A 13,640-nucleotide genomic window follows, 5' to 3' on the forward strand; every position below is an offset into this window, starting at 1 on the left:
TGTAGCACAAAATTAATTTAACAAGGTTCACAAATTAGACAGACTGACTAGGTTCTTCATATTTTATTCAAATATATAACATACAGAAAATACAGATACGCTGATTAAATACACAATTAAATAAATATTTCTTCCTTTTTACATGTCTTTGTACAGTATTTACAGAGCTACAAGTCACAGTTCGTGTTGTGTCTTCTTCAGTCTGTATCGGACCTTTAGATCTCCATCCGGCTGAACGATCCCAAAGCCGTAGCGACTGGGGTTAACTGGTGGCAGTTTAGCCTCTCGGTCACACATCTCTAGATCAAGATGAGTCAGGACCAGGAACACGAATCTGGAGACACAGGGACAAAGCACTTTAGGGCAGTGACAAACCACACTGATAAACACATTTTCAGACAGTATAAATGTGAATTAGATGATGAATAATGGTCAGTTAATCTCAAAGAGTGGATTCCTGAAGTCACTATAAGTAAACATCACCGCTTCTCTGTGGGTTGAGGATTACAAAGTTTGACATTTAACGTCTATAAATGATGTCTGCCAAAGACACAGTCTCCAGACTCTATTACTCTTATCCTCTTTCATACAGTTTATCACAGTGTATAAGCAATTACACAGTTACAGCTTGTTGCTAACAATTATAGAGAACATGAAAACAGGAACGAGTGATAGACAATAGGGAAAATATTAGGTGCAGATGGATTTTTGGGATCAGGATGAAATTGCAGTAAATGCTTTGATCATAAAGCAGTATTTTGAAAGTTACATCATCACAGAGACATGAATCTAGATCTGAATCTGACAGAAAAGCTGTGGATTTTTACACTCACTGTTTAATGGCTGTAACGGCAAACTCTTTCCCAACACAGACGTTTCCTCCTGCACCCCAAGGCAAGGTGTAATGTTTCAACCTTTTTCCATCCTTGTAGAATATCTTCTTTTCTGTCTTATCTTCATTTAGGAACCGATCGTACTTAAACATCTGTTGAGAAACAAGCAGAAAAAACATGCAGGCATTGATTAGTTGTGTACATGCTAATGACATGTAAACAGGCTTGTTTGGATGTTGTCCCTTACACATTTTTTAGTATAAATTAAATGTGACTCTAACCCTAGGGGTAAATACACAGAATGAGCACTGGGAACTGGGAATACTGAGATGCTGCTCTTGCTCCTCAACTCCTAGTTGTTTAATTTGAAGGCGTTTACCAGCTTTTCCCAAAGGATAGCCATGTCAGTGACTTAAATCACACTGCTTAATCCTGCCTCTTTAAGACTGCCTATAATGTGGATTAAAAATATCACAGTGGAGGTACACAGTATGTATCATGATAGTGGAGGATGTGTCCCACACAGTGTTGAACCATGGGTGTTTTTATAGCAGTTGTATTTCCATGTTGTACATATACTTCATGAATGTGAATACACTAATTTTGTTAGATGTGATAGAAGCACCTGTGGTTCTTCATGTATGTCCTGGTCCATTTGGGGGCTGAGGAAGGGGAAGAGACACACCCTGTCCCCTCTTCTGAGGTGGTACTCCTGTCCATTGGCCATGCGCAGGATCTTGTCCTGCACCACCTCTCTGCTGATCAGGACGGCGGCGCTGAGCCGTAGGGTCTCGCTCAGAACACTATCTGTAGAGTGAAAAAGACAGCAGAGTGGATGATGTCAGAGGGGTGTCAGTATGAGTTAAATCAGCGGCGCCCTCAGGTGAAATTAGGAGATGTACAAACAGCTGCACCGAAGTGAATATATGAAAAAGCCAATTATCTTAAACTGAATAAAAGGTCAAACTTTCATTGTCATTGTCATTGTTTCACCACGCTGCGCTTATCTTGTTATTTCAAACAAGTCAAATGAGCCCTGTGTTTCCATCTCACTGAATTGGCTAAACCCCAAGGTGGAGCATCAAGTGAATAACTGGGAAGGCTGCTAGCAGCTGTTACGTACCAAACACAGGTGTGCTGAGCCCTTCCAGTGGGTTGATGGGGGCATGCTGAAGGGAACTGTCCTGCAGAGTCAGGCCTCTGATCTCTGATTTAACAGCCTCCATGGCCTTAGGGTGAGTGAGAAGGAAACCAAGGAGCCAAAAGGAAGCTGGACCAGCATTACACTGAAGGAAAAAAAAGAAAAACATTACACTTGGCACACACTCTTTTATTTATGTCAGCTTGTACCTAAATGTCCTGCACAGAAATCTGGATCAGCATATATATAATGTACAGGACCATTACAGAAGCATTATCAAACCGCTTTGAACAAGAAGCATGTTTCCATAGTAAGTACTGAATGTTCATATTAGTGAAACTGGTACAAAACAGTAGTATCCATTCAGTGTTTGAAAAAAAAAAAAACAGTGTATAAATAATGTATTAATGTGGTCTCATTTACAAAGTATATAATACATTAATGTTTTTAATAATGCATGCAATAAAAAAAAAGTTGTGATTATTAGACATGCGTCTGTTTGATTTATCTGTTTAAGGTGATGCAGGACTGTTCATTTAGACACAAATCCTCTTTTAAAGACCGGTTGTGAACTGGATGACAATGGCTTGTCATTTCTTAAATATGCACCTCCACAAAAAAAGGTTGTAAATCACATATGTATATAAATGTATAATGCACAGATATGTCAGCCATAAATTCACTGTAAATATGATGAACAATGTGAGGCATTATTCCCTCTCAGTGCTGCTGACTGAATATGACTGATAGAAGGGGAAGTCAGTGAATCAGAGCACACTTCGTAGACACTGCTGTCAGCCTCTTGGGCAGAGACACCTGAGCCTGTCAGACAGTAATTGCTATGGGTTAAGGGAGCTGTTCTTTTTACCTCTGCACATTTCAGGTCAGATCTCCGCTGACAGCCAGGGCAAATACCTAAAAGCAACTAGAGGTGCATCCTACTGTCTTTACGATCTTCAGATCACTGAGGCCTCAGATAACGACACAACTCTCCCAGCTCTAAGGTGGGTGTGGGGTTTTATGGGGAAAAGGCTGCTCTGGTATTGAGTTATATTTATTATTAATATTCATTATTATGTTATTTGTATGGGGATAGATATTTGCTGTTGTGAATGCTGTGAATAATGTATCTAAAAAGAAATGTATTGATCAATCCCTCACAGTCTATATTGGTTACAGTCAATATCATTGATTGTTTGCAAATGGCGAGAGAAAAGCAACCTACAGCTTGAGCAAGACTCACGATGAGGTGGCAGTGAAATCCTAGCATTTCACTTGACTCTGAAATATCGCCGTCTGCCTGTAACACATGTATAGGCTACGTTCACTCTGGCACTCTGCACCAGCCTTACACCTAATCCCTCTATTCTCTGCAGTGGTGCTCCAGTTTCCATCCCAGAATGAGACTGTGTGCTCCAATATCCCAGCAGGCATGATGAAGCACAAACAAACACACAGCAGGAGAAGTGGTGTTTCCCAGACCAGCAGAGCAAATGGAAAAAAAAAAAAAAAAGCCTGCAGCGGGTGGCCTGCCTAGGATTTCTTTCATTTACTTCCTGCAGACTGTGTTATAGGCGCTCATTGTTACGAAGAGGATGGGGAGGCTAAAAGAGGGCTAAAGCTACTAAAGCTAAAATGTAGCATGATCTGAACAGTATGATGAGAACTCCAACAGCATGCTGGCTCCTCCACCTGGCAGCTCAGAGTAACTGCTCAGCTGTGACACCCAAAGGTGAATAAAAGACAAATACTTAGTTTCTCGATATAAGTAGAGTTTCCAGTATCTTTACATTAGTGTCTTTTATTCCCTATATTCTAACACAAATGAATATTTTCGAAACAGGCTTGTTCATTTAGTTGTAATGCATTTAAGTGTAAATATTGATTATTTTAATTTTTATATCATTTTATATCTTTGTACGCCTTCCCAACATCAAGACTGATTTCTGCCTCAGTGAAATGAAAAGATAACACATCATCACCCTCCTAAAACCGCCAATGTCTGTAGTCAATTTCTCGGAAAAAACAACAAAAACATAACCAGAAACTAAAGAGTATTTGATGATTCAGGCAAAAAAGTTATGTCTGTCAAAATATGACACAATTATTTTAGGAAGATGACGACATAGATAAGACAGTCCCTTGGTGTATTTATATAACTCAACCTATTGCAGTGAAATACTCACAACACATGCACCTGGTTTTCCTCATCTTACCTGTATATATATCCTTATTTGTTGTACATATTTCTCATCTGTAGTATAGAATTAGCTTTTGTATATTTCAGTGGTTTTAGTAGTACTTTATTAGTATATGTAGGTTTAATACAGGGTTCCTAAAGGTTTCTACAAGTTAAATTTAAGACATTTTAAAACCTTTTTAAGACTACTTAGAACAGAATTGAATGCCCATTTCACAGCCTATTTCATTCTTGCAAAACTTTGTGACACTCTGTGTTGGGCTGAATGCCCTGTGATCGTTTCTAAAACCTTAGCGATACCTAGTTCTTAATTTCAAAGTATATTGTTAAGTTGGAACGGGTGGAACTGAGTCAACTAACGTTACTTTCAGTGCAGTTTGGACGTTTAACAGACACATTCAGACACAATACAGCTAACAAGTTTATGGCAATATAACTTAAGACCTACCATATCAAATTTAATACCTTTTAAAGACTTTTTTAAGGTATTAAATGTAGATTTGTAAATTCAAGACTTTTAAGACTTTTTAAGACCCTGTGGGATCACTGTTAATATTTTATCCTTGGAGCTATTTGCACATGCCTACATTTTTTCAGTATTTTGTGTGATATGTTTATACAGTCTTTTTTGCTGCTAGACAGAACAGAGCTGCTAACCTGACTTTCATTGTTCCTGTGACAGTGACAATAAAGATCTATTCTATTCTATTCTATTTTATTCTATTCTATTCTAGCCCATACATTTGAATTAGTTTTGTTTTTGGACACATTCTTCTTTTCATTCCTATTTATACACATCAGTGATCACCTTTGACCAGGTACAATAATTAAGTACTGAGTCCTAGTTACACTTTATCTATAAAGAATAAATCCCATTATCGCAATCATTTCATGTGAAGAGGAAAAATGATTTTATTCCAACTTTATGGGCAAAGTACAGTCAGCATATATTATAATGATGTGAGGTTCAGTTTGCTTTGCACAGAAATTGTTTTCACTTTTATGCAACATTTCAGATAATGTACTTTCCACTTTTACTTAAGACGTACAACCAGTTCCTTTACTATAAAGCTTTTTCTTTTTTTTTTCTTTTTTTTTTTTCACGCCTTTCTATTGTTGGTTCTGCTGCCGGCATCTTTGTTAATAATGACAATTACATTAAAAAATATTATTAACAAATGAGGGGGGGGGGGGGGGGTTGTGGGTAAAGTCAAGGTTTGTGACCCAGAGTCTAAGAGAGATGCACCTTTAAACACTACCAACAGAATCAGATTAAAAGCATTTGTAGCTCTTTGTAGCGCATTCTTGGCCTATTAAAAAAACCTGACTGACTGCATTAATTTGGAGGTATGTGAACCTGGAACGGAGTGAGCAAGGGAAAAAGAGGAAGTGAATCCAACTGACTAATACATTTCTATTACAAACTGTTGACTTATGCAGTCACTAATCTTACTACATGATGTCATGGAAACCAAAAGGTATAATCAAAACTGGCAACAATTCCTCTGTATAACAGGTTGCAGCATGTAGCTCTGACTAGCTGGCAGAGAAGAATCCACTGTGACCTGTGTATTGTCAGTGGGCTGAACACCATGCAGTGGAATGCGAGTGTATTATCTGGGTGTGGTAAGTTTGTGTGCTCTGGTTCCACAGTGAGACATTGTGTTTGTGGTTTAGTGATAATAAAACAGTTCTCACCTGTGTGGTCCACAGCTGCAGCAGTAAAGCTCTGTTCTGCATTTCAGCATCCACTCCTTCTTCCTGCAGAAACTGCCGGTAGCTCTGCTGCCAGGAGTTCGACTCTGACTCTTCACTCGACCAGTTTGAGGACAGAAGCTCCCACAGTCGCTCTTGAGTTGACATGACTGTCCTACGTTCATCTGTTGGGGATAAATACATAAATTCAACTACTGCACCTGTGTAGTTGTGTTGTGTAGTGGTGCATTTGAAAAAAAAAAAAAAAAAAAAAAATGATGATGCCTCTGCAGTCTTTCATAACTTACCTCGCTTGAGTGAGCAGCGAGCCAGTTTGGCAAGAAGATCATCAAACTTGCGGAATTCTTTGTAAACTGCAGTAGCATCGTTTCTTCTCTCAAAAAATGTAAGATACCCCGCCCTGAGTGACAACAAAAACACAATGAAGCCAATACCGTAAACAGTGTGTCACTCTTGATGCTATAAACATTTAAACCCGAGCTAATCTTTTAAATCCTTTTAATGTCATGTCACCTGAACAGCAGGCTGTAACAGAAGCTGAACAGTCCCTCCTCTCTCCACTCTGTGGGGCTGCAGCCTTTCCAGTCATTCAGCAGCAGGTTTTGGAGGTTGGTGTTCATGGAAATGCTGAGCCGTGAAAGACTGAGACCTTGAAAATGCCTGAACAGAACAAAAACAATATTAAAATCTACAAGATCCAATTTAGTATGATTTGTTTTTTGGTTTTTCCATTATTTGGTATTAATCAGATCTATAATTAAAAGATGAACTAATTACTGTTCCATCCATCTTCTTTCAGTTGTAGGCTTTATGTTTGGCAGCTGCAGACTGAAGATCCTTTTCAGCAACTGGTTTTTGCATTGACTGTTATCCAAGCAAACTGAGTCATACAGTACAGCGTCGTAGGAGTCTGGGTCGAGCAGCACTGTCACATATTTACCTGCAACACGCAGCTGGAGAGAGAAAAATTAGTGTGCTAATGTGAAAATGTGCATGCAAGCTTCTGTTTTAATAACACTTAAAAATCTATTCTTCATTTTCTTTTAATTAGAATCAAATCCATTTTTTGCTGGAGGGTTTATTCAGTGAAACATTTTGTTCAGCAAGGAAAAAAGATGGTGATGGTTTGTAAAGAATTATAAATTCGATATTAATTTGGATGTAAACCAGTAAAGGGTATTATTTTCCTGCCATCAGTTCACATTAATGTCTTGTTGAATAAAAACACTGTTCATACCACGTAAAGCCTACTTCCTCTTTAAAATAATTTCATACACTCACCCACATCATTTGATAATCACATTTGCTAAAACAAAAACCTCTTTTTGATGTGGATGCAAATGTTTCACAATAGGTGTACTGACTCTGTGGAAACTTACTGTAAAGATATCCCCATGTTTCGTTTTCATCTTGGCCAGAAACTTTGCAGCATCTTTTCGAAATGTAAGGGCATGTCCCAGCCATGGAATAGGTCCTTTGTCAAGGGGTGGCTCATTTTTCTGTCTGTCAGGGGAAAAAAAAACAAACAAAAAAAAAACAAAACAGAGTGGGTTGATGTACATTCTGTTCATTCAAATACTGTATTTCAACCAGTACATTTGAAAGAAAAACATGTCATGCCCAAAGAAACCAACTGAGAAGCTGCATAACACATAGGCCATGAGCGTAACAGATTTTATCAGTCAGATTATATCATGTACAACGTCTTATGTTTTAGACTCTTTATAATAAACTCTTGTCCATAAAGTTGGAATAATTTTGTGTTCATACTCATTCCTCTTTTTTATTCCTATTTATACACATCAGTAATCACCTTTAACCAGCTACAATGAATACATACTAAGTCTCAGTTACACTTAATCTATCAAGAATAAATCACATGGTTGCAATCATTTCATTCAAAGAGATAAAAATATTCAATTTCAACTTTATGGGCAACAGTGTAAATTACAAACAAATATGTGAGTTTATACTGTTGACTAAACACTGAACTTAATTTTACAGTTCTTTTATCTATTATGCAGTATTAGTTTAAAAGTTTGAACTTTGTATTTATTGAAATTACTATTATTATAATTATTATTATTATTATAAACATTCATTAAGCTTTTCTAAATGGACACACATACCATATTACTTTTTTTTTTTTTTACAAAATATCTCATACTATGCAACCTATGAATCTTTGCTAATTGGTTAATATTTACAAAAATTATATATAAATGAATGTCTTTACCTTGAGCGAGAAGACCAAATTAGAACAAGTACAAACAGTCCATTAAGCAGTAAGAATATTGTCCATAACATGTTTCCACAAAGCGTGCCTCTCTTGCTGTCTCTGAGATAATTTACTTCATAGCCGCTGGGAACCCACTTATATCCTGAGCCCGGCTCAACTATAAGTGCTACTTTTCAGTGGGCGTGGAAAGGAGTGGCTGTTGACAAAAAGTGTTGCACAATATCCTACAGGAGATAGTGTCAGACACCACAAAAGGGTGACATGATGACAAACATGCAGAAATTACTCAACCCCAAAGATAACAAATTACTTTTTTATTTTTCTTGCCATTTAAATCTCAGTTTGATGTTGTTACACTTTCCTGAAGTACGGTTTCCTGTGTAATTCATACAGAACCAGGCACAGTGACTTGGCTGAACATTTCACAGCAGTGACATCATGAAAGTTCAGAGCTATGTTTCGTTTAGTAAGGGTTGATGTCAGGGCACATGTTTCACAATGAGTCATTCATACCCTCAGGTTTGTTGAAATGAAACCTTTTTATGGTAACATTAGATTTTACTGTAAGACTGTGACATATCTATATTTATCAACGTCAAGATGACTAGCATAAGTGTCACACTGACACAGTGATACTGCTGTATTGAAACCTCTGATAAAGTTCCCCAAACCCTCTAAGTGTCATTAAATGTAACACATATTCTTGTTTGCAGATTAAGGAAACATTCCTACTTCATTTGAAAGACCAAGTTTTAGTATATTTATAAATAATATGTGATATATAATTGTAGGTTTCATAAACTATCACTGGACAATTTAAGACATGTTATGAGTGTCAATTTTTGTCATTCATTGTCTCTAAAAAAAAAAAATAGCCTTGACTGTATGGTTGCTGAGAAGACCTTAAGGAAATGCACTAAATTAATACATAAACAGTAATGTGTTGGAAAAACAGTAATCAAACTATTATAACATAGATGAAATAATGGTAGTAGTTATTTTTTAATTGTAAAAGAAGGGTGTGCTGCGTTCACTGTACCACCAGAGGGTAGACTGAACACATACTATACCTCACCTTCCAGCGACTGGGAAAATGTTCGATAGTGGACCCTGAAGTTATCTCTGCTGTCCTATCAGTTTCTGACAAAATAAGACAAACATTACATTTGCAGATAATATTTATATTGTGTTAAATAATGTCAAAGATACAAGTACTATTGTGTTTAGCAAAATCAATAATAAACGTCATTACGTTTAGCCGATTCAATTACTGTTCAGCTTTTGTTGGTTTTTAAAGACACACTGTCCAGAAGCATACGAGTAGAACGAAAGACTGGTTTACAAAACAATTTTTAATTTAAGAGACCGTAAACAGTAAACAACACTAGATTACATTGCTACAGGATCAACAACTAGCATGCGGCTAACTGTGTGTGCACCACTCAATACGACCGGACCAGCAACTAAAACTGAAACTTCAGTTCCTACTACATTTTACTACAAATAATGAAGCAGTCCATGCAATGTACAGTTTACTCTAATCGTTTTCCTATTTTAAATTATCTTAGATGTGAGTGTCATGTATGGTAAGGTCAAGGATTTCATCTGCATTTTATTCTCTTCACATTAGGCCTATATAACTTAATGCAAGTTGCCAACAAGTAAGGGTTCTTATAAGTCTAACAGCTCAATGGAGGCTGCTTAATTCTGCAAACCTGTCCAGCCCTTTTCAGGGTACTTTTCTGTAGGATGTGTTTTTGATGTTTATTTGTTCTTGCTACATACTAATAAATGGTCTATCAACAAGCAAAAGATCCCACTTTTCTCCTTTTATTCTTCAGGATCAAATGGGGTTGATATTAGGTTATAGTCTTGATAATTCCCAAAGAAAGGGATGAGTTCAGTTGTATAAGCCAGTGTAAGTGACTCAGTGATAATACTATTATTATGTTAATAACCACATAAGTGGCCTCTTCCATAGAATCTGCATGTGGTGTACCGGAAATGAAATGACTTTAATCAAACAGCCTGGGGCAGAATGTCACAAAACATACCCTCACATTTAATACACAAGTGATGTATTGACTGTTGTAACCTGTATAACATCTCCCAATTACTGATGTCCTACTACTAACACTATGATGGACATTATTGTCAGAGGCCAACATTGGCATGTGAAGGTTGAAAACATTCAAGTGACACTAAATCATTTCACTTTACTGCCTTTAGGTGTGGTAGCCTACAGCGATGAACTGCATTATGTGAATGTGTGAATACATTTACACAGGCTGCAGTCTGGGATCTTTGTCATCTTCCTACAAAGAGACCTGTTTTCTCCTGGTAAACGTAGTGATGATAAGTAAAGGCTTATATCATAAACACACCATTTTTCTCCATTATTTTAAAACCCACACAATCTTTTATTAGGTTCACTCCCAAGGCCAAGGGCAAGGATTGGTGAGTAAGCTCAGGAAATTAAAAGTTGGAGCGTAGCTTGCTTGGTGAGACTGAACGGCTCTCCTGCAGATTTTTTCCTGGGCTCTTTTCCAGCGTTAGCCCTTGTCACAGTCAGACAGTAGTCTACAGATTTCCTGAAAATGATCTGTCTGCCCAATTCTCATTTGCAGATAAGGATACGATCTGCCCAGAAATAGGCTGAAGGAAGTGCCTGACATGTCACTGTCCTAACTTAGAATAATCCAAGAACCATAAGCAGGTTGTAAATTCAAAATCCTCCTTTAAAACTATTCAAATTTATTAAATTAAGAGATCTAAGAGGGAGGAAGAAGCATGAAGTGATGCACAGCCAGTCTGTCTTTCACAGGTGAAATTATTTAACTCTTTAAAACCTGACGTGTCATTGCTGGCACATCTTGTGCATATGCAGTTTGGATGGCTGTAACTCTTCACTGTTTGTGCAATTGGAAAAATTCCGACTGTTTTTGAAACCTGATATGTTGTGCTTTACAGGTTTATTTGGTCATTATGGTAATTTTACTCACACTTGTACTAGAAGCTAGAGAAGAAGCTGCTTTAGCAGTATTATAACATGCAGTAAATTGTAAATGACTGCTACATTTTGAAAAATCTGGAGGGAAAAGTGCTCTAGAAAAATGGACAAACAGACTCACTCACAGGATATTTTTTTTTTAACCTTTTTATAGTCAAAATAAGAACAATAGTCCAGGTGGACCATTTGAGGTTTAGGATTTAAAGGGTTAAATCACATCCCTTTTTCTTCCACTCATTGACAGAATGCTTTTATAGCTTCCCAGATAGCAAAATCATTATGGCTTAAATCTGGCCCAAAAATGGCATGCCATTTTGGCAAAGTTCTGGGCGGATGGATGGGCCCTAAATGGCCCAAAATAGGCAAGCCAAAATCAAACCAGAAGGAAGCCAAAATTCATCTAAAACTAATTGTGGACTTCCAAAATATAGCCATAATTGTCCCAGAAAAGCCCTAAATCCCCATAATCCAGCCAAAAAGTAGCCAAAACTGACCCAATGAGAGGCCAAAAGGAGGCCAGAATTCACCCAAAATTTGTGTTGATCATGCTTTTAACATGAAGTGGGGTTTTCTTCTGGGTAGAAATTCCTGCTCTTTGCACAGTGTTTTGGCTTTACAGAAATATGCCAAAACACAACCAAAACACATCCATACATGGAGTAAGATGTTGCCGCTCTTTAGTCAATCTTCTGTCTTGCCATAAACATGCCATACCATCCCTATACTTGATCCTGCTCTTTGCCCAGTGTTTTGGTTAACCACACATATGCCAGAACTCAGCCATATACTGCTGGTGCTTCCATATCTATTATGGATAACTTTAATCATACCATAGTTAAGCCTAAAGGTTTTCATAATGCCAAAAGAAAGCCAAAAATGCCAAATGCGTGTCATAGTAGTGCCAAAATATTTGCTATCTGGGTTATATCATAATGCATTTTATGCTGTAGTTGTCTATAATTAATAGAAAATATCAGTGGAATGTGTGAGTATTGGCACACACTGTTTTATTCATCATTTTTTACCATAACCACCCACTCAGCATTGTGTGGTGCAGTTTTCCTGCTTTACATGTGGGAACAGATCTGTCACAACCTGATCACTATGAAGCTAAATGGTCCTCAGATTAAACAACATGTCTGTTACTGCCAAAGGTTTGCACAGCAGTTCACTCCGAATATTAAATCATCCGTGAGAAGAAAAGTGGTGAAGAAGGGAGGGGGATGGGGAGGAGTCTCAGATTGACTTTCACATCCATTGAGCCTTTTCTGCAGCAGCATTGAACTTGCAGAGACAGAGAGAGAGAGAGAGAGAGAGAGAGAGAGAGAGACAGAGAGAGAGAGAGAGGAGAGAAAAAAGGCAGGCAGGCTGGACAGTGTTGTGCAGAAGGAGCTGTGATCCATTACCGCTTCGGCTGCTACATAGGCTGTTCTTTTCGGAGCTCACCCCCCCCTCAGGCTTTGTGAAATGTATATGAAACGTGAAGTGTTTTGCGGTTCAGTGAAGAGTACTGGTGTAGAGGAGTGGTCCGGAGCGGAGATCATCATGCACTTTTAAGTCGACGTCGCCTTGAACGCAACGCCGCAAACATCGCACAATCTCAAGTGCGTTTAATCTCTGAAGTTGAGTCAAGTAGGCGATGATTCGCATCTGATTGTTGCTCAACTACCAGAGGAAACTGCAGACGGACAGCCGCTGCATTGAGGCAACAAAAAAGAGAGAGAGAGAGAGAGAGAGAGACGCCGATTGTCGCCAGGGGGATTGCACAATTCATCCACCTCAAAATGTCATCATATAGGCGAAAGTCAGAAGGACAAAGAGATTATAGCCGAATATGAGACTCAAGTGAAAGGTGGGTAACGTGCAGGCCTGGACGGATTTTTATGATGCAGTGTGTCAAGCCACTATTGCGTAACTTTACCACAAGCTTTGTTGGGTTTTCAGTGAGTAATACTATGGGGTGGAACGCCTGTATAGTTATGCTTATTTTTTTGTGAACATATTCCTGTGCATAATGTCTTTGTTTTCATAAATCAGACTCATTCACTCAGATTATTGCAGGAATCACTAGCACTGATACAAAAAAAAAAAAAAAAAAAAGGGATGGAAACTTGGTTGAACCAGTTCTACTAAGATGAATATCACAATATCACTGTGAGCTCCACAAGCCTCAGCAATACCAGTGTTTGGGTCTATTGAAGCTCCATTATTGTGTCAAAGTGCAGCTGGTGTTCATGCCAGGCTGCCCTAATGCTGCACACCCACCAAGGGAATGCAACCATTCACCTTGGACTATCTTTCCAAAAGACTGGAGGTCATGCACCTCACATAGGGAGTAGTTTCAGACAGCTGGATTTTGTCAGTGCTTCTACAGGAAAGTGGTTCAAACTCAGACAGTAATCATAACTATATCATTAAATGTAAAGTAAATTATATTGTTCTAATGTGTCATTTCCAAAGACAGTATGATGAGTCAATAATTTCCTGACACTCGAGGACGG

At 38.0% G+C, this 13,640-nt stretch overlaps 1 protein-coding gene across 2 annotated transcripts; it reads right to left on the reverse strand.

Annotated features, from left to right (window-relative positions):
• Positions 1 to 47: 47 nt before the first annotated feature.
• On the reverse strand, positions 48 to 9,266 carry ptgis (prostaglandin I2 (prostacyclin) synthase). 2 transcript variants are annotated; one of them, XM_030134645.1, is made up of 10 exons: positions 9,205 to 9,266; positions 7,270 to 7,393; positions 6,668 to 6,843; positions 6,404 to 6,550; positions 6,178 to 6,290; positions 5,873 to 6,054; positions 1,957 to 2,119; positions 1,459 to 1,640; positions 834 to 985; positions 48 to 334 (listed from the first exon to the last, which is right to left on the reverse strand). In XM_030134645.1, the coding sequence occupies exons 2-10, from the start codon at positions 7,297 to 7,299 to the stop codon at positions 175 to 177; spliced, it is 1,305 nt and encodes a 434-aa protein (XP_029990505.1). In that variant the 5' UTR covers positions 7,300 to 7,393; positions 9,205 to 9,266; the 3' UTR covers positions 48 to 174. The 2 variants fall into 2 exon arrangements, with proteins under 2 accessions (XP_029990505.1, XP_029990504.1); XM_030134644.1 differs by lacking the exon at positions 9,205 to 9,266 and adding an exon at positions 8,127 to 8,279.
• Between the last annotated feature and the right edge of the window lie 4,374 nt (positions 9,267 to 13,640).

This window comes from Sphaeramia orbicularis, chromosome 5, assembly GCF_902148855.1.
Source record: "Sphaeramia orbicularis chromosome 5, fSphaOr1.1, whole genome shotgun sequence".
Classification (NCBI taxonomy): Eukaryota; Metazoa; Chordata; class Actinopteri; order Kurtiformes; family Apogonidae; genus Sphaeramia; species Sphaeramia orbicularis.